The sequence below is a fragment of the Malurus melanocephalus genome, unplaced genomic scaffold, assembly GCF_030028575.1.
Source record: "Malurus melanocephalus ecotype Western Australia unplaced genomic scaffold, MMel_1.1 scaffold_68, whole genome shotgun sequence".
In the NCBI taxonomy this organism is placed as follows: domain Eukaryota; kingdom Metazoa; phylum Chordata; class Aves; order Passeriformes; family Maluridae; genus Malurus; species Malurus melanocephalus.
Window position 1 is genome coordinate 918,810 of NW_026623300.1, and position 27,372 is coordinate 946,181.

The 27,372-nt window shown below is 41.3% G+C and overlaps 1 protein-coding gene and 1 long non-coding RNA gene across 2 annotated transcripts; one reads left to right on the forward strand and one right to left on the reverse strand.

The window, feature by feature from the left end:
- Positions 1-27,372, reverse strand: HPGDS (hematopoietic prostaglandin D synthase). The gene is made up of 6 exons (XM_057366573.1): positions 27,282-27,372; positions 15,456-15,596; positions 6,038-6,130; positions 3,980-4,089; positions 990-1,088; positions 1-346 (listed from the first exon to the last, which is right to left on the reverse strand). Exons 2-6 carry the CDS (start codon positions 15,586-15,588, stop codon positions 182-184), a joined length of 600 nt encoding a protein of 199 aa, XP_057222556.1. The 5' UTR covers positions 15,589-15,596; positions 27,282-27,372; the 3' UTR covers positions 1-181.
- On the forward strand, positions 20,604-23,030 carry LOC130573824 (uncharacterized). The gene is made up of 4 exons (XR_008965363.1): positions 20,604-21,603; positions 21,735-21,945; positions 22,108-22,213; positions 22,670-23,030. It is a non-coding gene; the product is annotated as an uncharacterized LOC130573824 (long non-coding RNA).

A 27,372-nucleotide genomic window follows, 5' to 3' on the forward strand; every position in this document is an offset into this window, starting at 1 on the left:
TATGAATCAGTATTTATTACTCTACTAAATCAGTATTTTAGATTCTCTTGCAAGTGGMTACAAGTGGTAGATTTTGATTTGATACAGCATAGCCATCTGAAGTTAATGATTCTGAGTTAATAACTTAGGATGCTTGTCATATTGAAAACTAAACATATATTTGTTTTCCTGAGCAGCTGATCTACATTACAGTCTTGGGCCTTTTCTGGATCCAGGCTGCAATAGCTGGAAGTGCTTGCACTCTCTCCCTGAGAGCCAGAAGCCTGGGGTATTTGTCTGCCAGGTCAGGTTTCAAGGACAGAAGTGTCGTACTGCACACATCCCAGTAGAAATCAGCCCATGTTACCTAGTGGAAGTGGGAGAGAAAGCAGTACATTTTAGTTGGTAATCTCAAAAGCCAGGACTTGTAACGTTCTCAGAAAAATGCAGAAGCGAAACATGACTTTATCTGTTCTGTTTAAGTTTTTTGTTTGGGCTGKTTTTTTTAAGTACATAACAAGGCTTGGCTTCAGTAAATATTGGTTAAAATAAAGTCCATACTACAAGTATAACTTGTATTACAATATTAGTCTTTCCTGCTGAAACTGTGCTGCAGGAAAGCATTCAAATAGTTTGGGGTAAAGAAGGGTACTATGTTTTTAGAGGTTTTTTTCATATTGCTTTATAGACAAGTCAGTGATGATAAGCAGAGTTTTGTGTAGTCATGAATTTGTGTTCACAAGTACGAAAGCATTTAAAACGTTTTGTATTAACATACTTATGAACTGCTTTAGAAAAGGCAGATCCTAGTCCTGGTTTGTCTCACTTTTCCAGTATGACAGAAAATTATTTTCACTTTGCAGTTGAGTGACCAATTGTGTATCGGTAAGAATGAAGAGTTAAAATTGGGGGAAGAGTTCCTTCATGGGCTGACATGAAACTCAGAAATTCAATGACAATTATTTTTGTGGCAACCTGATTGGAATGGGAGAAACAAAAATTATACTTACAGAATTCCCGACCAGCCACTTCCTATCCCCTAAGAAAGTATCCAAATCCTTCACTAACTCCGGTCCTTTGTTGGTGAGGATATCATCAAACGCTTTTTTCTGGTGGAAGAACAAAATACACAGAGACACACCAGTGTGTAAGCATTGCAGTCAGCAAAACTGAATTTTTTGTGTTTTCTTATTTATGAAAAAGCAAGCTGAAATATGAAAACTATTAAGGTTAGATACCAAAATAGGGCATTCAAGGCTTGCTGAGCCAGGACTTAAAGTCAGTTCTTCCCTGAGTGCTCCTTGATGCTGAGACATGAGGTCCATGGTGATGCTGCTCCTTTTTCTGTGCTAGCAGCCACCCAGCCATGGCAAGACAGGAGCTTTGCCGTAGATTTGGGAAGAATCCAGCTGCAAAATATATTCCTGATGTTGCACAGTCATTTTTCTGGGCATGAATGTCATCTTTTCCAGTGTACAGCCTCAGCTAGAATCCCTTTCGCTGTCATTCAGATGCTGGTCAGTTTGCTTACCAGGCCTTCTCACATGAGACATGGAACCTGGGTTTTGAGCTTTTGCTGGTTTTACCTTTAACTTTAATGTTTAGGTTATTCTGCTTTTTTTCTGTCTCCACAGCAGTAAGATTTGAGGTGGCTAAAACGTGTTTTTAAAGGATGATAGAAATGCTCAGGCCTTAGTATTTGTATGTTAATGGCTGAAGCACAAGGTTATGTATAGTGGTGGTTCTCCACTAGCTGTTCCCCAYAGCAGAAAGTTTTAAGGCAGATTTTAAAAGGGTTAAGCTGTTTCCTTTGGAAAGGAAAACTGCTTCTGGTTTTCTCTTCTCACCTGCATGGAAACAATTAAGACTGCAGACTGCTGTGATCATCTGGTCAACCCACATGGCACAGTTTGTGCAGTTAGTGTGCTTGGCCTAATTTTGAAGGACTCAGGCTTGGGTAAATAAGTACTGGTGTACAGGAATGGGAGTAGTTCTACAGCTTTGAAACTGAGATTAATGGAATAAATAAATTAGAAGAAATCAAATCAGTGCTTCTACTGATAGGATCAAATATTTGACATAATTTTCTGCTTTCTGTTAAGAGTTTAGTAACTGGATGAATTGACTGCAAATATCAGCCAGGAATTTGCAGTCCAGAAATCCCATGTCTATACCCCGGGCTGAAGTATTTCTTTYAGGTAAGGGATCCCCTCCTCACCTCTTCACCCTGCAAAGAAATCCCCAAAGTATTGCATGATCATGACAGTAACAACCTTCCTCAACTACAGGAGTGCACAGCCAGCTGAGAAGCTGGGATCCCTCTCCTGGAGTGGTACAACCTGCTCGTCTMAGCCCTGGAGCTCTGCAGTGGTGGGTGCAAAGCTGTTGCAATGCCAGCTGTGTTTTAGGGAATGTTGGGTGAAGGGACAGTCTGTGCCAGGCATGGAGGGAGCTTCCAAAGGCAGCTTCCAGCTCTGCTCTCCTTTGCTTTGATTTCTCTTTGCTACTGCCACAACACATCCGCTCACCATTCCAGGGATGTGTATTCCTGTGAGAACGCCACTTTGACCACAAGGTGGTGGAAGCGGACACGGGTGGAGAGATGGAGAACAGCGAGAAAAACGTTGGGAGGGTCCGGGAAAGTGAGATTCCCGATCATCTTTGGCCTCAGCACACAACCTTGCATACGTGCAGATGGGCACATAGGGGTTGACTGCCAGCTCTTCCTGTTTAAATTAATCACTGGTGACACGATCTGGGTCTTTTTTTTGAGAAGTGATTGAGTACAAGCTGGGACACACGCAGGAGTTACAACAGGAACTTACCCCTGGAGGAGCAGCAGTGCTGCCTCTGCACCAGCACATCAGCAATAGTGTGGCTCTTCTGAGATGATTAAAACTCATGAGACAACTTACTCTCCCCACATTAGGAAACTTCARGAAATCACTAGGAAATGTGAGTAATTCACTCTTTTAAGTACTGAACCTCCAAATACACTTTGAGATTTTCCCCTGCAAGATTTCTTACATACTGTTTCTTTATTATTGGTTTGGGGGATCATTTTTTACTCTGTGGTTTCTGCAATAAGATACCGYAGTTGATCTGAAATGTTACTTTTGAATAAATGGAAGGTGGCTGCACTGGCAGTTTATGATGAAACCTGTTGTTACACTGCCGCTTCCCTAAAAGGGTCAGGTTATCTGCTCAGGTCAGAGCTGTGTGGAGCCATTGTAATGCTWGAGTGCACTCATCCATTACCTTCTTCCTCCAGAACTGATCTGTGTGCTTGCTTTTGGGGTTCTGGTGAGAGGCACTGGAGTGATGCCAACAGAAACCCCAAATGCAGTGGGACAAACTGGTGGCTGTGTGTTAAMGTAGCTGTGGCACCACAGCCCAGTGTCAGTCCTTGCAGAAGCACCMCAGAGGACTGAGGTGGGCTGAAGAGCACACTGAGGGCTGTGCTACCCACCCTGGTCAGCACTGCCCACTGTCCTACACAGCTTTGGTGACTGACAAGCAATTGTCCCTGGCAGCTGATGTTACTGAAGACGGATGCTTATTGAAAACCTGTAAGAAATCAACATGCAGAAACCCTAAWGGATGGGATGGAGCTGTTTATCTCACTGAGTTGGCAGAAAGAGAAGATTTGAGCACAGGCTTTTTGCAAAAGGAGAAACAAATTGCAGTGACAGCTGRGGTGGAAATGTCCTGTCTTTGCCCTTTTGAAGAGTAATTCAGTGTAGGCACCTCCTTGGTTCAAGCTGAGCTAGTGAGGGACACCTCATGATGGCCTCAGAGTTTCCACCAAAGATGAAAACAACCTGCTGAAGGTGGAGGTTGGATCAGCTTCAAGGAAGAACCACAGAGCTCCAGCAGCTCATCTTTACTGAGCTGAGGTGATGGACCAAGTGGCTGGCACACATCAGTGTCTCCAGAGAGGTGCTCAGACACAGGGTCATGGCTTACATGCTATCTTTGTTTAAATGAGTGATTGCCTTACTCTCACGTCCTGGTTTTTCTCTGCCCAAGGGAACAGTGTCATGAAATCATCGATGGTGTCCACAATGGCATCAGCTAAAGCCTGTTCCACAGGCGTCTGGCCTGCCAGACCTGTGGGAAGCAAGCATATGAAGGGAGGTTAGAGATAGTGTCAGCAGGAATTTTTGATACCCAAAAGGTAAGCTGTGAACATTTTCATAAATGTACATATTCTCCAGGCATTTTCGTATGTCAACAATTTGACTCTTTCCATTCAGATGCAATCTCATCTACCTTTGCTTTTTTCCTCCTCTGGCWTTGTACAACCATCCAAGGTAGTGAGTTCTATCTCACCTGAGCGCACAGCCTGAATGTTATTTCTTTATCCTCTCTGCTTTTCACCATCCTGGCACATTTAGTTAATTCTTTCCTCTGATCTTTGCCTATCCCAGCTTTTAATGTCCTTCTCCATGTCATGGTCTTTCCATATTGGTCAATGCATTCTCCAGAAGTGCATCTGTGAAAGTGCTTCTCTTTCCCTCTGTCCTGCCCATTCAGCCCAATTCAGAACATTTGCATGACATTCTACTTTTTACTCCTTCATTGCAATCAGGGACCTCAGCCAAACTTTGTCCTGTTTACAAATCTGCTTTTCTCCCCTACAGCTCTTTGGCTTTCCTGCAGTCCTTTTARTGCTTCTAGTTTTTCTCCCTTGCTTTAACTTCACAGACCGGTGTTTATGCTTTCACCTCYGTGCAGGCTCAGATCACAAACTGCATGCCCTACCTCTGCCAATCACCTCCCTGACTGAAACTGCTTTTTCAAGTGAGGATTGTGCCTTTCTTTTTGTGAACCTTCAGTTAAGAGTTGCTGGTGTCAGGCACCTAAAGATGCCATTTCTTAATTTTAAAGCATTCRAATGTATATGCAGACTTAATGGCAGAACTAGTAAGTTTTCACTCTGAAGCTGAAAAGATATTTTTCCCCTTCCAAGTGTGTTCTTTTTCCTGATGTAGCTGACAGCATGACTAATGTTAGAAAGAGAACAGCATGGYCTGATCATGCTCCAGATCTCAAGCCTTTGTCACTGGTGCAAGTCAACCRAAAAAAGTCAGAACTTCAGACTGCAAAAGGAGCTTGGCCTCAGAGCAGCCCTACAATGGGAGAGGGGGAGGGAGGAAGCTTGCGAGGAAGGGAAGCTTTCTCACTGTTTTTCATCACCAGGTGGACTTTCATCAYTCTCCTCTCTTGCAGGGAGTAGATTGTGTCAAAGCTGGAGGAAATGGGCAGGAACAGAGTATTACAGACACGCTTGAAAATTTGTTTTGCCTTGAAGAGTAACACTATGAACTTTTGCTTGTCTCCTCAGTTAGAAAATGGGAGATATTTTGAAAGGCAGGCTACATCTGTTTGCTGACAGTATAAAAAAAAAGTAGGATAATACTTGCTTCCCAGCCCCCCCCTTCAATTTTGTGATGCCCAGCATGCCAGGGATATATCTGCCTTCAGCCAGACCAATTCTGCAGATGATTTCGAATGACAGCCTGTTGACCTAAAGCAAAGCCTGGCCACTCTCTTTGATTACTTGAATTTCTAAGTCTTATATCATTTTATCTAACTGGTTGTGTACTTCCACGGCATGCAAGTATTTAGAGATGCAAGTGATGTCACCATCTCCTCTAATCTCTCTGCTAGCCCAGAATTGTTGCCTAAATCTGCTTCAGAGTTGTCTGCCTGATGTAAAATCTCTAATGCTTCCAAAACCTCCTCCTCGTGGTCATCTCTCTGGTTAGCCTGGCAGTGCTAAGTTTAATTTTAGGGAAAACTGCCCTGAGAGCCTTAGGGAAACCACAGGTATGTGCTTTCTGTCATGCAGTGACAGGTGAATAAAGTGTATTGGCTGGAGAAGCCAGCCCAGACCCCAGGCACTGATTCAATTTTTGCCATGCTGGTGTTGACTTCTCTGTGGTTAGGCTTGCTRAGCTGTTGGTTTGTTTCTGTTTTTACTGTGGATGTATTTTTACCTGAGAATTAAGTGGGAGTTCAAAAGAAAGAAAGAAAATAATCAAAGATACATTACCTGCCTCTCTGGCAAGGTATCTTCCCATTGCCAGGCTCTGGTGAATGATAACTCCATCTACTTCCAGAATAGGGATTTTGCCAAATGGAATGGCTTGGAGGAGAAAGTAAAAAAGAAAAAACAACCAGATGTTAAGTCAAGTCATAGCCTTTAACAGTGGGAGTCTGACAGCTGTAATTTTACCACTCAGAGAGTATGCATTGTTATAGCACTTAACAGTTTCACCGTGTTTCTGTGGAGAAATAAATGAACAAAAAATAAAAAAAGTAAGGSTAAGGATGCAAACAGGTTTGCACTRCATGAAGGCAGCATAGAAACAAAGCATTGCATCTCCTATTTACTGACCTTGTGCTGTAGAGGTCAAATGCATTACAAGTTATTTAATTAAGATTTATATCCATTTTAAGACTATCTTGTGATGTAAAAGGTGGTAGTGGAAAAGTGAGAACACTGGCCATTGGAAGCATACAGAGTGAGGAGAGAACTGTCTTTACAGGGCAGCTGGAAAGACATCTTAATTCCATGAGGATTTTAATTTCTTAATGAAAAGGGGGAAATAATGAAACCTGATCCATTTGTAACTGTTCAGCAAGGCAACTCCATAAATGAWGAACACTGACAGTGGCTCTGTGGTTCAGCATGCAATATGTAAATCACATTAGGTAGGGGATTTTAGATGTTAAACCTTGATCTGCAACATGAATTTTGCAGTTGCACAAGACAACCAGGACTCCTCTGTGCCCTTTTCCATTTTTTCCTGCATCTGAACACAATACTCGTATCTTTTTTTTTTTCCTTAAGTTCTGCACACTGGGAAATCAGTATGAATATGGACGCTGATGACTAGCAAAAGCAACAGAGTTCAGTGAGCATCAGCTGCTGTACCCCAGGTAGAAGGCATGCTCTCCTGGTTGTTATTAAACCAATGACAGACTTGTTGCACAGAAGACTTCCTGTGTTTATTATCCAGACAGCAGTAAGGCCGTGGCAAGTCCAAATTATGTTTCATTGAAAATCACTGAGAGATGAAAAGGCACATCCCCTGAATATTTAACTGAAAAGATCTCTGGCTTTGAAAATGAGAAGAGCCTGCACTGTGGGTTAGTGGTGCAGAGTGCCCTGAGCATCACTGCTCCAAAGCAGCAGAGCTGTGTAACAATGCAGGATACCAGCACATGTGTCAGGCCAGCACAAGTGCAGGGGACAAGAGCAGGTGTGACTGCAGGATGTGCCAGCAGGTCAGCCTGCTGCCAGCTCCAGATCCCCCAGACCACGCAGGGATGGATCTACAACAATGCCAAACAACAGGGAACAGCARAAGTGTAGCCAGACCAGGGGTAACAACCCCAAGAAGGAGTTAAGCAGTCTCTTTTGGAAGCCCCAGTAGGAATGCTATGGGATGATGCAGGGTCAATATGACTAAGCCAGTCTGTAGCAATAACTGTCAAAACACACTGTCACTCACTGCTCAGGTTGGGAAACTCTGAAACTGGGATTGCTTCATCTAGAAACCAACAGATATTTTTGCTGCTGTGTTTACATACAGGGGAAGAAGTCTATAAATCCTGGCTCTGRCTGATGTTTCACTTTGTGGGTCGCTATAAAAAAAAGTTAAAGCCAGTTTATTTCTATGGACATTTTTTTGTTGGTTTRGTTTGTTGGGTTTTTCTTAGAAACCCTTGATTACAACTAAAGGAGGGAAGCATTTCTGACAGATGAGGAACATGGATTGCGGTGTCAAAGTCAGCTGGGTGGCAGAGTGGTAGTCATCTCTCCTGTTCTGTTTATCCGGMATCTGGTAATTTCTGAATTCAAGGGAATTGCTATTCATTCCTTGAAAACATGAGTAATGCCTACAAAGGGTTTCCTCCCTAGTCCTGAGCCACTTTCTTTAAGACYTGGTAATTCTTGCCTGAAAAAGAAGCTGAGTTTGCAATTAAAAATATACAAATACAGCTTTGTGCTGTGTACGTATAATTGCATGATTCATAATCCAGTTATAAAATAAATAAATGAGAGCAGACTTTTTTGTATGTTGTCCCACAAGCCTTAAATGTCCTAAAGGATTTATGCTTGGATTTATAATGAGACTTGGGGTTTGTTTGCCAGGAGGCAGCAAATCTATTGCTATTATTGCTAAACAATGGACTCTTTAAAGGGTAAGAGATGGTAAATGATAGATGTTCCTTCCTTTCTTCCATGTACAAAATGCTATTTAATTTTTTCTTATCAAGAACAGGGAAAAATTTTGATTTAATGTAAACAGAGGAATTTTTTTTCCCTGATGATAGTGTATGTATGTAATTATACACTGACTTTGTTGGTTATTGAGTTAATAAACTGTAAATGAGTGCAATTCTGAGAGGTACACTTGTGCTGCACAGCTACTTTTAAAAATCTGTTGTTTCTTTKTGGGTACAGGGCATGCTATTGTTGAACATCACAAAGTACAGYAGATACTCAGGCTGCTTATAGCTGAAGAAAATAACAAAGAATATTCAAGGGGCAGAAAAAAATTAATGTACATCTCCATATCTGAGGAAAAGATATAATGGCTTATAAAATTGTATTTTCAGTCTGGAAACCTTTAGGGAAAAAAAAATTGGCTTTGAAACAGTATCACCTAAAATTCTTGTAACAACCAAGATTTTTAGGATTCTGCTGTAACGTAACTTAGAATAACAATTTTCCCAGGAGATTCTTTGTGTGTGTAAGCTTGGCTGTTGTGGGCAGGAATGCATTCCTTGTGCAAATTGGAATCTTCCTTTTCCAGCTGGAGAAGAGGGGGTTGGATTTTTGTCCTAAGGGAGGATATGAGGTGCCGTCACACTGGATAAACACAGTTAGATTGCTGGAGATAAGATTGGGGTTCAACAAATGGCCTTGATGTGGCCTCTAGAAACTGTCTCTCACAAAAACCACATCCAGCCCATATTCTCATTCTCAGGGGCTCCAAATGACAACAGAAACCTGTCTGTACATGGATTTAAGCATTAAGTGTTACCCCTAGACTCATGGATATGGACTTCTATGGATTGCTTTGACCTCCTGTGGTGCTTTTGGCCCAACTCTGCTCACTGACATGCTCAAGGAGCCTCAAGAGATGCCCCCAAATGGCCCGTGTGTATAAGCATGGTGCTAAACCTCCTAAATCTTTCAGAGTTTTGGTGAAAGGCACAGTTTGTGTGACTCCAGATAAGCAGAGCAGGYAGATTGGCTCCTGCCAGGCTCCTGCACGGGATGAGCAAGTGAAAGGCTGGTGTCTGAGAGAGATGTTTGGGTAGAATCAAGGTCATGGGGGCAAGGAATGACACACCATCCACTGGGGTGCAATCACACTTGAGCAGTTAAGCCAAAGAAGTGCAGGCTGGAAGGATGTGAGTGTCACTTTGCTGGTTTTTCTCTAACCCTGATAGGTTTGGGGCTGCCTGGTATTTACATCAGTTTAAACCCTCGTGTATCCATACGGATGTCCTTTCTGTGTTTTTCAAAACAATGTTCTCTTACCCAACTCCCACTTGAGCAAATAAATTTTGAGAAGGAAAAGCAGAAAAATCTATTGCTGTCATCATGCAAACAGCGACACTTCTCAGGCATGCACAAAATATGATCTTTCCCATTTAGTTCCCATTTGCTCATCTGAAGTACAAGGCATTGTGAAGGCTTGTGCCAGTTTCCAAATCTAGATTGAAAATTCACTAGAAAGAGGAACAGGGCTTTTAAAAAGCATCCTTTTTGAGTTTGCTATCAAAACCCATAGTCTTGTTTAAATTGAACTTTCATCAGCAAATTCTTGCTTTTCATATTATGTTAATTTTTATTATTAATTATTAGTTTTTAGCATCGCATGCTGGAATCTTCACAGGCTACACYTCCCATGAAGAAAACCTTGACAAAGGACAAGTCATCAGACTGATCTGCACTCTCTCTTCTCATTTTAGGAAGGACTGAAGTATCTGTGCAGTGTTTAGGAATGGGATTAATTCCTTTTCATATTACTTTAATTTTGGTTGGCTTTTGTGCCTAGAATGTGGTGTTTACGTAAGTCTCTGCTGGATGSTGAGTAGGGGAGATGAGGCCTGAAGTGTGTTAAAAGCAAGGATGTCCCTTTTAATTTGTTTCCATCCCACAAATTTCCTGAGGGCTGGGATAACTATTCTCATCCTCCCATGCCTATAGGTTCTCACTCACAAGGTGTTCAGGCCTTCCCTTTGAACACAGGGAGGGGAAACACAACAGAGCTGAGCACATTTTTGTGCTTCCTTCCAACATGTTCCCCCATTTCCCCCAAGTTGACCTGTCCACGACTCATCCTGCCTATGCTGTAATTGTCTGTGGCTTTGATGCAATGCAGCCTGTGTCTAAGTACTTGATTATTGCTCAAAAGCTGAATAATTAATCATTTGGTAACCAAGCTTAGATTGGTTCCATAATAAGGCAGTTGGATTAGTTAAACATAGGAGAAAATAAATACCACAGTCATGTTTCTTACTACAGTGTATCTCTGYCAAAATAAGTTCTCCTTTGCCTTGAAAACTGACCATAACTGCTTTTCTTATCCATTAAMATTTAAACAGGATCATGAGAAACAAATATATTGAGATACTTTGCATCTTGTCATAAGAAATATATGAAGGATGTTTTTTTGGTAATGGTGGCAGAGGGGCAAGGCACTTAGGAAATGGTAGGCCCAGAGCTGGAGGCCCAGAATCTGAATCTTCTAGAAAGAATGAAGGATGCTCTGCCTTTGTTTAGTGCTATTACAACAATATATTCTCCTTGGAAGTTCTTGCTAAGCCCTACTTTTTACCCAGAAACAGCTGTGTACACATTTTAGCTAGAGCTACACAGCAGAAAGTCACTCAGGAAGCAGAGCAACTGTTCCCTTGAGGAACTTTTGTCTGCTGTCAGGTGTTTCTCTAGATTTGTCTATTGTCTTGGGAGTGTTTTCAGCACCATTAGTCCATCAGGTTTCCTAAAGACCTTTCAAGCACCATTGTACACATCCTAAACAGTTTATGGGATGTTAATGGGCATCAGTGCAGTAGAAGCAATCTTTGCTATGATGAAATAGGCTGTGTTATTGCCATTGCTTCAAAATGCTTGAAGGAGCCACAGATCAAAAGCTGTTGCTGCCTGCCGGCCTAATCTCTCAAGGTGATGGTTAYTTTGTGCACCATTACAGTGGATTTTCTGCTCTATCATGACTTAGGTCAGTGCATTGATGCTTTTTGTGAGGAGCCCATTGTGTGCAAGTACAGATTTTGTAAGGGCCCATTTATAGATCTTAAATAGGGGGCAAGTCAGAGTCTGTTCAAAAGAAACATAAAGAATGAGCTTGTTTGCTTGTTAAAATAATTATTGACTTACATAGATTGGAGGGTTATGGAGCATTGCTGCTTGATTTTTGTCTGGCTTTTTTAATTCTGTGCTAAAGCAGGGCAATCCTAATACTTACACACTGGCTTCCTTAAATGTGTTTATACTATATATTGCAGTCCTTGGCCGAAATCATCAACTGGAAAATTTGCCAAAAAGATGATCTAATTCGTGCCAAAAGGGGAAAAATAGCAACGTTGATTTCCAGAAATTTTMATTTCAGAGTATACAATCCAAGTAACAGAAGTTCTTATATARTATGCCTCCCTTCCATACAGAGCAAAAGCAACCCTTAGGTGTAAACAAAATCAAGTGGGACAGTATATCCAAGAGAGAGGACTTATTTATTTGCCTGAAGGTATGTTAAGACTGCAGCTTATTGGTGGCAGCCACATGAAAAATGCCAAAACAGACAACAAACTCAATCACACTCTTCAGGTCAAAATTAAACTTGCAGCAGCTGCAAGTCTGCTTTCTAAATGGTCTTTCAGTGCCTTGGTCTTTATGCACAGATTTTATGTTTTCCCATCAGTTTTACAGAACTAAGTCTTTTCTTCAGCATAATGGCAGTATTTTCTTGTTTATATGGTATGATGATTTGGCTGGCTTGGTATTTATTGCAAAACCTTACTTTAATTTTGAAAAAACTGCTGAAGCAAACCTATCTGCTCAGATCTCAGTCACAGGCTGACTCCTTGTGCTTTTAGACAAACTCCAATTCATCAACTAATTCCTTAGTAGCTCAAGACACATGAAGTGTTCTCTTGTCCAAGCTTCTCCCCTAAGTATTTTTTGTTTATCTTGCTTCATCATACTTGATGTTTTTAAAAACAGGCACTGCAGTCAAAACTGGTTCCAGATATTTCATAGGTAAGTGGGTAAAGGCAAACATAGTGTATGCACATGAGCATAGCAATTTCTTTGGTGTTTYTTAATCTCACCTCAGTATATAGTTATGTAATCAGTTCAATTAATTGGATCAATTTTAACGATTTTTGAGGACTSCAAAGTAAGAGTGTACCACACTGCTATTACTTTAGTTGCTGTTATATCAAAAGCAGCTGTAATTCCCTTTATCAGTGCTAAACACTTAGCACCCCTGKTTTTTTTACCAGGGTGAGAGTGACTGGAATCTGCTACTTTGTTTCTCTTCTTTCCAAGGTAGACCCAGGTCAGACAAAATGTGACGGGGAGGGGAAGAGCTTTATATAAAAGATCTGAATAAAGATACAAATAAGAGCTGTGTAGAAGAATTCTCAGCAGAGTGAACTATGCCTAGGTGCAATGRGTTGGATGAATCTCCTCATTTCAACATTTGCTTTTGAACACAGCAATAGTTTTGGGCAAGAATCCTGTTACCTGATGCATTTTTTCTCTTCAAACCATGCCTCTATGGAGGGAACTGGCACACATTTTGAAAATTCTGGATAGCAGAGAATGCAAGGCTTGTTTTCCATAGAGCAAATGCTGCACTCCTGCTGTATGTAGCACTGTTGTAAAGTAAAGGCACACAAAGCCTGTACAAACCTACTTCCTCTCCAAGGTACAACTGTTTCTCGCATTGAGTCACAGCCTGCAAAGTCAGGATTTAGGTGCCCTGGGGCAYACTGGGGCACTGGTTATTGTTCTTGTTGAACAGTTAAGGCTGCTCACTCCAAAGCCCTGCTTCTACCTTTGATTCAGTGTTTTGCTGAATGATAAGCCTGTGGGAGAACACTGTGTCTGGAAATACTGTGAGTAACCATGAGAAATGTCTCACAAAGGAGGAGGAGGARGAGGTAGTCATCAGTTAAATAATCTCCAGACAATTTCCTTAAGCAGCATTACATTTTTATGCATACAAGAAACTTTTACTCTTGTTTCAGCTGGCAAAATTCTTAATTGCTTGTTGKCTGTAATGTGGATGCCAGTGGTGGCAGATGGCACCATTACTTTCCTGCTTGAACAAGGATTCAGGGAGACTTGCAGAGCCTCCTGGCACAAGCTGTAACAGCACTCTCAGATCTGCACCCAACTATATCCATGTAGGTGTATGTTCTCCTGGTCAATTAGCAGKGTACATTCCGGTTCCCATCCACTGATTGAGTGACTTGGTGACTGCTGATGCCTGAAATTCAAAGAACTCCTAGGCCAGCATAAATCTTGCACAGATGACTTCACAAATCCTAGAGCAGCAGCTCCCACATTTTACTAAACTTCTTATCTGCTTTGGAATTTCATCTAGGGATCAGGCACAGAGCCTGCTATGAAAGGCAATTATGAGGAGAAAATGAAAAACATTAATTAATCCTTGCTAAACCTGCTGGCAAACTTTTCACAGCACAGAAAGAGAAACAAAGGTGTCCAAAGGTTAAATTACTTAACCAACATCTATTAATGCAGCAGATACAATTACAAATTGTATAGTTTAGGATTTCTAGGGCATCTCTGATCCCAGTGTTTTTGTGGTAACGGTGCTGCAGATTGGCACACACTGCAGTGAACAAGTCCTGTACACATAAAGCTCCACTGGGAGGTTTGTAGGAAGAATTTCCCTACATTGTTTCTTGCTCAGACATTGGGATCATCAACAACATCTAAAGAATGATGCAATGCTTTTACCTTGTCTAATATATCTGTTGTTAGAACATCTCGTCCTAGGATGTGAATGCTCTGTACTCTTTAAGTGACTAACTATGCTTTGTCTATTTAATTTGTCTTAATCGGTATGCAAAACTCGACATAAAAATGTACTTTGCTTATATTCTCAATATTGTTTCAGGACAAAAGTGAGCACTCATACTTGTGAATATGTGTGTAATTAAGTATGAAAAGCCTATGCAGAGCTTTCCTTGGGTCATATGAATTCTTAATTTCACCTTTAGTTTCTACCCTGCTTCCCTGAGAAATGCAGTGAAAAGACAAATAAGCTAAACCACGTGGTCAACTGGCTTAACCTCTCATAAAGAAAAGATTTCACAAGTCCTAGCTGAAAATAGCCCAGTTCCACTACTTCTTATTCCTCTCTATGGGTTTGTGCCAGTGTTTTCTAGGCTTGAGCACCACTGAGAGCTTCAATTGCCACTTGGATTACAGCMGTATTTGAGTATTTATCATTCAAATCACTGCAAATAGGAAAGACCAAACTTAACTGCACCCTACAAAAATTTGATAGCCTGCTAGCCAGGCTTATTAAACAAGCTTATTAAAGCTTATCAAGAAACATTGCTTCATTAAGAGAAATCACCTTGTACATTAGTTGTGTCTTTCCCCCAAACTAAAGATATTATTCTTCATTCTGGATGTGACCAGTCATAGCCTGTGTAGCTAAATACAGGCCTAATCCATGAAATGAAGACATAGATTTCTCTGATTTCATACCCTGAGCCTTCAAACTCAAGGCTATTTTAATGACTGGAAATAACAAACACCTTTAAAAGCTGGAAAGAGGTTATTTAAACTAAAAGACATGAAATAAATGGGGTGCAGTATCCTGCAGGGTACCCTTGGAAGAGCTAATAGGGCTTGCTCTCAGGATCATTTACTTTCTAGTACCTCTTGATCCTTTTGTTTTTTCTTTTCTGTCAGCTGAACTTCTTTTGTTTTCTCATCAGTTTTCCTCTGTGAAGACCTTTCAGGTTGCAAAGGAGTGTCCTTCTTGACACTTTTTTCCAATTTGGYTTTCTAAACCCAGGGTGAAGGCTGAAGTGTGGTCTTCGAGAACACATTATTCAGAGAAGCTGAGATTGGCACCCATTTGGTATCTTTAGGCAGATGAAAGTTGTACTGAACCGCTAAGGAGTAAAAGTCCAGCTGGATGACAGTGGGTAAGTCATTTCAGATTGTCTGAAGGTTTGGATCCAGTCTCCTGTGAGGGCATCAGGAATGACRTTTTGGCTCTATGACTTTAAAACTCACATAGGCTTAATTAAAGCCAGAAATTGAGTATGTTTATGCCCAGGAAACATACATGTACCCMTTCAACTGCTTTTCTTTTTGACAGCATTTCTAGTGGAGAGAACTAAAAGAAGAACTAGCTGTAAGAACCCATGCTACTCACTTGGTTTGATTTTGGGCCAGTCTGCTGCTTCTATCCTGTAATCTTCATACTTTGTGCCYGAATAGGCAAAGAGGTAGCGGCTGATCTCTGCTCGTCCTCGCAGGTTGAAGTAGGTGAGCTTGTACTGCGGCATGCCGAGCCCTGCAGGAGGGGAGACAGAGTTGTTTTAGAGAGGGTTAACTCAGCTCCTTTCTTRCAAAATGCACTCTGTGTGCTCGTTTTTGACAGGCATTTCTTGTACAATGCAAAGGAAATGTTACACCAAGCTGTGGTGTGCTGTACTTCACAATCGTTGCATTGCTCACACCTTGTATGTTCTGCATTTGYCAGCCACAGCATGCAGACATAGACAAAGACAGCTGAACCTGCAGTTCCTCCATCTGTGTCTCTAGAAAGCTTATTTTTTTTTTTCAGATGTACTAGGAACTTTCAGCTTTAATTTATTTCTCTTGTGACTCCAAACTCAGGCTGCTTATTATGAAGTGGATTTTGGAATTTTTTTTTCAGAGTGCAAATCTAAAACCATACATGGTACCTGAAGATAGTTGTTCTTTAGATCTGCCCTGCTCAGCCCCTACTGCTTATGGAGAACTTAATCCAAGAACAAGCCACAACAATTACCAACCTTTTGTGATTTTTTTGTATTAACTATTATCCTAGTTGTGTAAGCAATTGTTCAAAACTAATTTATAAGAAAAATTTTCAATGGAAACCAGACTGCGCTGTTTTGAGAAAATCATCATAGAATTTCCAATTTCTTGYACAAAAGCCAAAAGAAAATGTGAAACAGCTTTTTTAGGTTTTCATGTGATTTACTTTTTCCCTTTTAGCTCTAGYTAGGAGTCATGTAAAAGGAAGGATCTATTTGTTTCCCAGGGAAACAGGCAACAGAAGTATTTGAGAGTTTGACTATGCAGCAAGGATGGTACATAGGAAAGGTGAACAGATAAGGCTGCTTTAGAACAAAGATAAGCATTTACACATAGCACTTTAATAAGACAGCTCAGCTGAGACTTGAATGTGCTGGCTAAAGGATAGTAAAACAACCATCTGCCTCCTCACCCAAAGCAAAACCCTTCCTCACTTTTGCCTTAGACATTGCATTTACCATTCTTTCATATCCATCAGAGTATTAGTCAGAAAGCCTGGAACACACATCATCTGCACTAGGACAGAMAGGGAACTCTTTTTTCTTTTTTTAGTCAGTAAGTGCTACTACATAATCTTATAATCAGAACAACCCCCCGTTTAGTCATCTTGCCTTGAAAACATGTGCTGGAAGAGATACATCATCAGCTCTCACTTCAGGAGAAGCTCTTCATTCAGAAATGGAAAAGCTTACGTGCAGAACTTACTCTCACACTGAAAAGAGCCAACTGCTTTTGCCACTTGCTCCTCAAAAATCAAAACATATACTTTCTGTCCTCAAAACAGCAAAGGCATAACAAACAAAAAACCAGCAAATGAGCACACTGGAGGCTGCTTAATTCATTGTGAAAGTTATCAATTCCTCTACGGCACACAGCAAGCTCAGATGTGAATTATTCGTGAATGGAGATTCACGCTATTAGTGTATGGAGACTTCTTACATGAGATGGCCCAGTGAGAAGCAGGAACAGAGCTGGAAAGTTACCAATGGAAATATCTGAGAGTGCTTCAAAACAAAGACACCACTACAATTATTATTTTGTAAGTCAAGTGTGTTYCTTTGCACTGTACAAGAGGCTCCAGGCGAAATGAGTTGCATCAGGATGTGATTCGTTTTTTTAGATGTGTTAATCACCGGAAAGCATGTTKGTCTGCTGCTTGGCAAATGGAGCTCACAGATGACAGGTGGAACAATTTCATTCTCTAAAGAGTGAAATTTTGACAATCCCTGCTTTTTCAAGCATGTCTTAGGTAAGCGACAGAGGTTGCCTACTCAATTTTCAAATTTTGTGCCCAGATTTATTACTTGTTATGCTTTATAATGTATATAATACTACTATATAATATAACAATGTATTTAAGCAGGATGACTTTGGATCATATGTCTAAAAATTAATGTAAAAAGAGATAATGAGGTCGTACCAGGACTTTCTTCCCTTTTGTCCYTGCTTCTGATATGGTGTGGTCATTTAAGAACAAGGAATGGCATTTTTAAAAAAGCAAGAGCTATCTGAGATTCATAACAGTGATTTAGGAGCCAAAGGGAAGAAAACCCCAAATCCTGAGTCTTACTTTTCAGTTTTTTAGAGACAAGCAAACTCTACTGATTTAGTGTCGTTTACTGATTTAGTGTCTGCTTCCCTTCTTTAGGCGTGTCCATAGTTTTTTCCACAAATGTCTACAGCAGTCCCAGTGCCCTGGACTTGCTGCACCACTCACACATGGCTCCTGTTTCCCAGCTGCTCCTAGTCCACTTAGCCTTGTGTTAGCAAATAGTTCAGCTGGAAGGTATTTAAAATTATAAGAACAGTAGATTTTTAAGTGCAGTTGTGAGGGCTGGAGATGGCCAAGACCTAAACATTCCTGTAGGTGAGTATGCTGGAAGAGTCCAGTTCTTACTGTGGGAGCACTTTATAAGCAAAGACAYGTCTAAACAGGAGAGGTGAAATGATGTAAGACATGGCAATTTTGGCTGAYGATCAGGAAGTCTCCCTGCCTGTTGTAGTAGACAGTGGAATAGTTTGGTCTGTCAAGGAAGCAGAGGAMGCTATTGTTTGAATTGTCTAAAGCAAAGCTAAACAAATTTCTAATGACCACACCGTAAKGAGTAATCAAGTACTTGCAGTGGTGATGCACTTTTAAACTTACGGGGTTTTTTTTCCATCCATGAACAAAAAAAAACCAAAACCAATCTWACAAGGAGTTTACCAAAGATACTTGACATTTTAAAAGCCTTTATAGCTTTACTGTAARCATGTTTTTGTAAATGTTTGTAGGTTTTATTTTTTRTTTATATTTACTGTGAAATGTCAGGAGTAGTGCTTCCTAAACAATTACAGATAAGAGTCTAAATGAAAGAAATGGTTGTGTTCAGAATAGCTTTTTGYCAAACAAACCCTAACAGCCTACTTGTTTCTTTCCCTTGTCCTCTTTACCTCATTTTCCCAGCATGTTTTATAAAGAAGGGGATCATAAGGAACAAAATAAAACCATTCAAAACTACTGAATTATAAAAAAAAATGTCATTGCTAGGGGGAGAAGATCTATTTGGTGTCTTTGAGTTAGTTTTTGGGGTGAAGATGGGTTTTTTGGAGGTGGTGAGCAGGATTTAAAATTATTTCTCTTTTTTTATGTTAGTCATGGCTTAAAAATACTGAAAGAYGGTGGTGGTGAGTGGGCCTCAGTGCCCAGGCTTGCAGGCATTTCGCACCTTTTTAGTGCTRTTAAATCTGTTCAGGTGAATTTATTGCAAAGCTGGGTGTGCATAGAGGCAAGAGGGGGCTGATTCACCTTCCACCTATAAACCTGAGATCAAAGCAGTGTTTTTCAAATTTCTAAATGATGAACACATTCAGGGCTGGGACGGCCCTGAACAACTTCTCTGTCCTACACTGACAGCGCTTCAGTCTCAGTTTCATTGCATACACCTTTCAAAGCCATGAATTCAGCAGCTTTAAATTCACTAATAAATTAGCTTTAATACTTTGGAGCTGTTGACTCGCTTAGCTGATTTCCTAGCTTTCCTCTGTGACTTTCTGAAAGCCAGCTTAACTGGCTTTAACATACCTTTAAACAGAAGATTAATGGATCTCATGATTAAATCAACTGTTGGAACCACTMGGTGACAAAATCGAACAGGAAATCTGAGAGAATGTCAAATATGTGTAAACTTGGTACCTACCGTTACATTTATGAGTCAAAAAATCGAAGTTTGAATTACAAGTGTCTAAGAATTTTAGAACAGATTTCAAATTATTCAAAACTGTTTGTGGCTTTATGTATTTCCTGATGAACTTGGGAAGCTTTTTTTCCAGCTGAAGCAGGACTGAGCAATTTTAAAACTTCAAGCAAGAGTAGAGTTAAAAAGCAGAGCCCAGGAAGGAATCAGCATTCCCTGGACACTGAAATGCTGAGCTGCAGATAGCAGTAGTATAGAAAGGAAAAAAGCACTGGCTGACTAAACATTGCTCAAGGATGAGTTTTGTGTGTGTACAGAGCAGGCAGCCTCTGGTAGGCCCTGTCTATTCCTGCATGCCCAACCTCAGCAAAATTAAGCATCAAAACTCTGCTGGGCTCTCTAGAGGAACAGCGTTTCATCTTTTGAGAAAATGCAGCCCCGCAATACAAGAAAACACTCTTCTGGCTGGTAACAGGCACCAAAACGTGGATGCATGCTGAGGAGACAATATAATTTTTATTTATGCCTCAACGCTGTCGAGGTTTTATGTTATAAATGCGTTTTCTGACACCGGCTGGAAAATTCCAATAGCGCCTTGACGGGACCCACGTGCAGGAGGCAGCCGGGACACGTGAGGGGCGGGCACCGCCGCCATTTTAGCGTCTCTATGCGGTAACGCCTTCAGAAAATGGCGGGAAGCTGTGAGGGGACTCCACCTAGCAGTCAATCAGGACAGAGAAAACTTCCACCACTAGGCTGCAGGCAGGAAAATGTCCCGAGTAGCCAGTGGTCAATCGGAGTATGGGAGGAGGTTTAGAACATAAACGCAAATAACAGCGCCATTACCGGAGCACGCTCGCGCGGTTTCTTGGGCGGCAGGGGCTCTGTCTGCCCGTTCTCCTTGTTCCGCCTCAGTTCGCCTTCTCCCTGCTGTTCTGCACGCCCTGCCTCAGCCCCGCGGCCCATCCTACCTCTTCCCTGCTCCGCCTGCGCTGCTTCGCCGCTTCCCCGCAGCAGCCTCGGGCCGCCGACGCCGCTCGCAGCCTGCCTGGCAGCCTTCTCCTGCTCCTCCGGCCCCGCYCGCACCCTACACGCGGCCATCGCAGCACTTCGAGCCGCGGCTGTTCCCGCTTGGCCCCGCAGCAGCCCGCCCTTAGCCCTCGTTCCCCAGGCGGGACACACACGCGGATCGCCGCCGCCCGCAAGTCGCGCCCAGGCGGTCGCAAAGGCCGCGCAGACTCCTCGCAGCTCACAGCAAGGACGCTCCGCCTGTCAAGCAGATACCATCTGGCGCCCGGGGTACAGCGGTAACATATCTATCTATTTCTCTCTCCGTCCCTCTTTTCTCTGCTCTCGCTTCTGTCCCCTTTCGGTAGGAACGCTTATCTTGCTTTATCAGTAAATACTTCTCAGATACAATATTCTCCGCGTTTGTGGTTTGTTTCATCAGATTGGAGTGTTTGAAAGATTCTCTTTGCGATTCCCTTGCGGTGGAACGCGACAATGCAGATACTCAGTACGGGAATTCAGAAGAAAATACTTTTTTAACGGCAGCACAAAATTATATTTGCCTGTATAGGGTAATTAGTATTTGAGGTGACAGCAGAGAGCTTTCCCTGAGCTGGGTGAGAAGGGGGGAGAGGGGAAGATGGCTAAGTTGAGCTGTGTTTTCAGATGCATCCAAAGTCCCCTTTAACTGTACTTTGTGCTGCAAGAAATGAAGGGTTTTCTTGTCGTAAGATTTCATCATTGCTAGACGATGTAAAAAAAGCCCAGCCGTTCCAGGAAGCAAGACCAGTAGGGTTGAGGTAAGGTTCATGTGGGTGGTTCTAGAAGTTTGGACTTGAACTGCCTGATTGGGAAAAGATGATGCATTACACTGTATTTATATTTATTTAACATGAGGGCTCGAGGGCTCTACATTAATTTCAGAGTCGCTTGTGGAAAGCACCATAGTTAGTGACTGACACAATGCTGCCCTCGGGCCTGCTGGAAAGGGGAAGCTGGAGGTCTCGGCTGCCAAGTGCCATTTTCCTTTCTTGAATTGCAACCAGATCATGACAGTGATTCAGGAGTGATGATTAAATCAATGAATACCTCTGTTTATTTTATTATAAGACTAAGCTGTTGTATCAATTCACAGTGTTTGAGTTGCTGGAGCTGTTTATATATTCAGTTTTCATGATTTTATAGGATGAAAGTATAACAACAAATCAGCTTCCACTCATGCGAGGCTACAGGTATCTTTCTGCCAAGAAGAATCTTGCTTTATGGAGTGTGAAATGGAGTTTGTGTCCTCTCTAAGCACTAATCTATGCAAAGGTGAAAAGCTTTGTGGACATTTTTCTCTCTTCTGGTTTTCTGGGATGGGTTTTTGTGTGTATGTTGTTTTGTTGTTGCTGGTCAGTTTGGGATTTTTTAAAAATTTGTTTTGTTTTTTTTCTGTTTTCAAGGCATTTGCTGTTTCTTTAAGAAATTTTTCTGCAAAGTTGACCTGAAAATCAAGTAAATTTTGAGTGACCTGACTTACCCAAGTACAAAGCATGGATTTTTGGTTCTAATCCTTAGGAAGTGGGGAGAGTTATGTCACGGAATACAAAGAAAAACCTTTAACTACCAAAGAGACTTAGTCTGCCTTGTTTCACTTGAGAAACATTAGGAATAGTAAGTTCAATTTTGCTTGTCTTYCTCATTGTCCTTCTCATATATGTGAATTCCTCATCCCTGTGACTGGAGAGCTGAGCTTTAAAGCAGCTTTCTCCCTCCTCAATTTTAAAAAGATGCTTTACTTGTCCAAGTGATTTTTTCTGCCTTGGTTTTTTTAAGTTTTCAGATTTCAGAGGAAGAAAACTGGAGAGACAAGACTAAAATAGTTACTGCAGGAGGCAAGAAAGAAAAGCTTTCACAGCTGTAACTTCATAAAACATACAAGGTAGGCAAAACAGAGAATGTTAGTGTGCAGTATTTCTTTCTTTTTATTTAACCAACATAACAAGGTTTTGGGGAAAGGCACAATTGTTTACATTTTCCTGTCTGAGCAGTGCTGAAAAGATGGAATCCATCTGAGAAGCAGCCTTGCCCTGCCTGTGGGTGTGGTGCTGCCCTCCTGGTTACTGATCCGATTGTTTGCTGCAGGAATGCCTTCCATTTTTTTCTCTTGGGTGAAAAATTAATCTCATTAAGGCTCTCAGTGTAAATATTTTCTTTATAAAATTTGAGCTGAAATTATGAAGAGAAATAGTGATGTACTTGTCCTTTTTGTGGAAAGTAAAGTTTGATGCTGAGAAATCCATTCAGCAAGAACCAGCCTTTGAAAATCAAGAATAATAATGATTTGATGGTTTGTGAGATTCTTCCTGCCAAAAGATGATTTTATTCTTTTTTTTAGCAAAGAAGACATCTTTTGAGGGAGAAGGATTAGAGAATATTGGCAGATTGATGGAAGACTGAAGGTCTTCCAATGGAAGATTTCCACAGCAATCTGTGTTTTGACAGAAAATAAAATTAAAAACTCCAAGTAATTCTATTTACTGTCTGTTCTCAGTCTGACATAAGCTGTCTTTCTGAAAATTGATGGTCTCTTTTCCCACTCTGTCCCAGTTACAGAAAATAAGCATTTTAATTTGATCTCTTCTATTTCTAGGCCAGATAGGAAACTGGACTTTGGAGAGAAAAGGGGCGAAATCTATGTACCCGTTTCTGTTTAATACATGAATTGTCTAAAGTATATATTCGTGCCATTTGATGTAGGGTTGTGTTTTGAAATAAAAAAATCCAAATAAAATGGTTGTGGCCTGATATATCCTAGCATGATTTTGAAGGTTAGATGCATGCATGAATTAAAGTATCATGTAGACATAGAATCTTTTTTGGAAGGGTTTTGCATGTTTTTTACTCAGTGTACTGCTTATTTGTGACATGGGGGAAATCAGTCTCCTAAAACAAGAAGAGGTTTTAAGGCATTACTGTGAGAGTATTGAGTAGTACTAATGATTATGAGTATTTTAAGTGACTTGATGAGTAAAACTCTGTGAATAAAGCCTGATCTGTCAATATGTGGGCTTAAAAAAAGGAGCTGTAGGAGACCTTAAAGCAATTATCTCTCCGAGAAAGCTCCAGGCTTGGTTTGCTGACGTGGAAAATTAGAACTCCAGCGAAAATCCTTCCAGAACACAGGAAAAAACTCCACTTTTTAATTCTTTTTATAAAAATAACCAAAATGTATTCGTACAACAGGAGGATAAGGAAAATATGAAGGGATTTTTTTGAAAGTGAGAGTCCAGTGTGATTGGGCACTGACTGGGTGCCCATTGTCAGGACATGTTGAAGGAGAAAGCCTGGGTTTCCCTGAGCTGAGTTTGTAACTGTTGTCCTTCATGTGTTTGCCCCTCAGGCAACTGCAGTCAAACTGATAAGAATACATTCAGATATCTGAAGTTCACCCTGTTTATTTGAACTGAAGTGAATGAGGGAGCTCTCACATGCCAGGATTAAGGAGGCAGGGAAGTGGTGATGGACAGGGCTTTGCTGAGCCACCTCAGCAGTGTCCTCAGTCTGCCTGGTTTGCCACACCCTTCCCTTTAGGGCCTGAGCATCTGTGATGACTTTGCTTTTTGTCTGATCCTCAGTCTTTGGATTTGCATCTACTTGGTCCCAATTTTATGTAGATAACTTTGAAATTGCTTTGCACAGCCTCCTTCAGATGAATAGATTGCACACCCAAGACTTGTAAGTACTGGTAAGTAAAAATGCAGGAAGACAGATCTCGGGGAAAGATGCAGACAAAAGTGGTTAGGATAATTTCTTAGGAAGAACTACTTAAGTCTTTTATTTCTACATCAGGTGTTTTAAGAATTCTCAGAAGCATTTTGTGGTAAACAAAAGCCTCAGTAATCTGAATGCTTGCCAACTCAAATCATTCCTGTAAGTCATGCTTCGCATCTCTATCTGCAGATTCTTCAGCTGAATCAGCGTGACCTCACAATATTCCTGCAAAGCACAGAGCTCAGTTGAGAGTGACATTACTCTCTGTTTTTTAATTTGCTCTCCAAAGGCAGCTGCTACTTTTGCCAGGATAATTTCATGTCCATTTTCCGAACTCTCAAGCTTGTCCAGCACAATAACTTGCTTAACAACTGTCTGCAGAAAAATTTGTATCTTTCCTTGGATGTGAAAAGTGGGCCTTTTTTTCTGTCCCAGACGTGTGGATGTGAGTGTGTGTCTATGTGCAAGGGGGAGTAAAAGCTCAAAATCCTTCCCACTGCTTGTCTAAACTACTTTGCTCTTGACCTGTTGCATGTTGTGAGCCCACTGTACAATTTGCTAGAAATAAAATTAGAGGCATGAAGGAAATAGGTTTTTAAGCTCTGTATATAAAGCTTGTAGCTGGTACAGGTTTGACTGGGCAAGGTTTTATTCACTTGCAGAGTTCTCCAGTACCACCCACTCACTATGTTTACTTGTCACAAATTCCTGATGTCCTCCTGCTCTGCCCTATGGTGCCTGGTACAGACCATCCTGTCCAGGAGGCACCACTACAGTGGGCTGGGGCACAGATCTCAAGTATTTTCAGGTATTTTGAAATTATTTTCTTAGTAGCTGAATGAGCCCAAGGAGACCCAGAGCCTTGCTACAGTGTTCTTCAGGTATTGTCAAATCTTCTTGAGAGGACCGGCGCTGCCAAGTGTGGACTACAGCCCTGAGCAGCACCCAGCCAGAAGCCTGGAGTCCACTAGATTTGGCCAGAAGTGATAAGCGTTCAGGACTGAGTTACAGTCACAAACTGCTGTGTATGTAAACCCTAACCTGTGTGTTCCCACTCTGAAGAAGAAAGTACTTTCTGTGAGGCAGCTTGCAGCCACCTTTGTTCATGGAAACACCAGCTAGTCTGGCTCTTTGTGCTTACTGCCTGGCACAAAAAAAAAGGTCGTTTGCCCGAGACATACAGTTACAGAGGCTGTAACATGTCACATTGTTTTTTTGTCACACATCAACTAAACTAAGCTTGAGACAGCTCTCTTTGCTTTCACCCTTTGCATCTGCTACAAATACAAAGCATAGCACAGTCTGTCTGTGCTTATTCCACTTCATGCTTATGCTTTACTAAGTTATCCCAGCAATATTTTCAGTTACTTCTAAAGAGATTCAAGATTAGGCATTTCAGTTTTTCTCAGTTCATTGTTGTAACTTGTTTTATGGGAGTTTAGCAGATTGACTCAAGATTAAACAACACTGTTCGAAGTGGTGGCAGTTTGGGATTTGGCAGGTTTTCTTCCCCTTTGTTTTTCCTCCCCTTCCTTGGACTAAATGTCATAAGGGTAAAAGATTCACCTGTTTGGGATTTGCAGCRCAAATGATAAGTCTTCAGCAGGTGTGAGTAAGCATAGCTTTATGTGGGAGGGTGTGCCCCCTGCTAGCCCAACAACACCAGCCACGTCAGTGGCTCCTGGGCAGTGTAATTACTTCTGGTGAGATTTCAATCAAAGGTGTTTAAAAAATGAGCACCAATCTCAATTGCTTCTGCTTTCCGGCTGCTCAGGAGAATGCTGTGTGGAACAGCGTTCATCAGTGGCACAGAAGTGTGCAGTGCTGGCTAACGTGTTCGGCCGTGCACAAACTCAGAATTCTAAGAATTACTTGGTGTGTATTTTCAGCTTTAAATTTGGAGAGCTTCCATCTTATTTCCATACAAATAGGTTTGACCGTGTGCCTGGGTACGTATGCATCTGCAGCAGGGAGTTAATTTATGCAATGTGAGTATTTTTAGGGAGAGGTGGATTCTATTTGGGATTAAAGAAAACAAAAGAATGAACAAAAGTAAACTTACAAAAAGACCTCTGTATCTTTTTTTCTTTTTTTTTTTTCACAAACGTTGCAACTTCTGAGTATAAGAGTACTAGTTTACAAACGGTTCTAAGGAATACAGAAGCCCAGAAAAGGTACTTTATAGCTACAGTTTGTTTACTTAGATAGTCTGAAATGAACAGTGACCAAGAAATGGCTTTTAACAGAGGAAATGTGTGTGGGAGGATTATGTACATAAGAAAATTACAGCAGTTCAAATTAAAGAAGGAAGCTCCTTAACAGCAACTTAGAGTATCATTTTGAAGTAAAAGACAAATATCAGCAACAAAAAAACCTGTGAGTTTTGATGAGGAGGAAAATGGACTGTGTGTAGCAGATGAAGGAGGTTTTTTTTCTCTGTAGAATGATGGTGGGAATTAGGACCACAGTGTGTTAATCCATTGGTTTGGAAGACAGGAATTTGAAAAATAAACAGAACAGTGCACAAAAATGATCCAGAATAATTGGTTTGTACTGCTTAATTTATCTGATTTCTCTGATGTTAGCCTAGATGTAGTTTGGTTATGTAAGAGAAGGCATTTCAGTCAGCCTTTACATCTAATGGAATATTGGTTTGAAATGGGTTTTCACTTACTGAAAATTCCTGCAGAATGCCCAGAGCTTCCTTATTGTGACTTTTTTTGCTGATGGGGTTGTCTTTTCTTTGGGAAGTACCTTGACACGTAGCCTAATTATCAAAGTAGCTCAGTACTGACTGCACAAGGCACTGATGAGGAACAGGGCTTGCTGTTAGAACAGACCAGCGATCTGCCTGTTTTATTCTAGAAAAGCAGTTCATAATTTCTGGTAAAGTCTGGTTTTAGCAGTGCATATGTTTGTACTGGTTTCCTAAAGGCAGCAGGGAGTTCAAAGGTGCCTGTAAGTAGCAGAGAAGGTGCATAGATGGGGTACTTGAGTTACACTTGCAGCTAATTACTCTATAGAGCTCCTCTGCCGGTAGCACCACTCAAAGTCAGGCTGAATAAATCGAACAAAACGCTAAAAATTAAATTCTCTCAGCACCTGTTCTGCATGAGAGCCTAACCTCCCACACAGCCACTGTAACAGCAGCCTAGGGAGGGCACAGTAGGATCAAAGAAGCAAGCAGAAAGAGAGGAGCCAGGCTGTGGCAGTAGCAAAGCTGAAACAGAACTCACTCTGGTGCAGTGATACGTGGTCCCTTCCTCGGTGTACAGGATTCCGTCTGAGCGCTGACCCCGAGCTCGGTGGAAAAGGCTGATGTGCTCA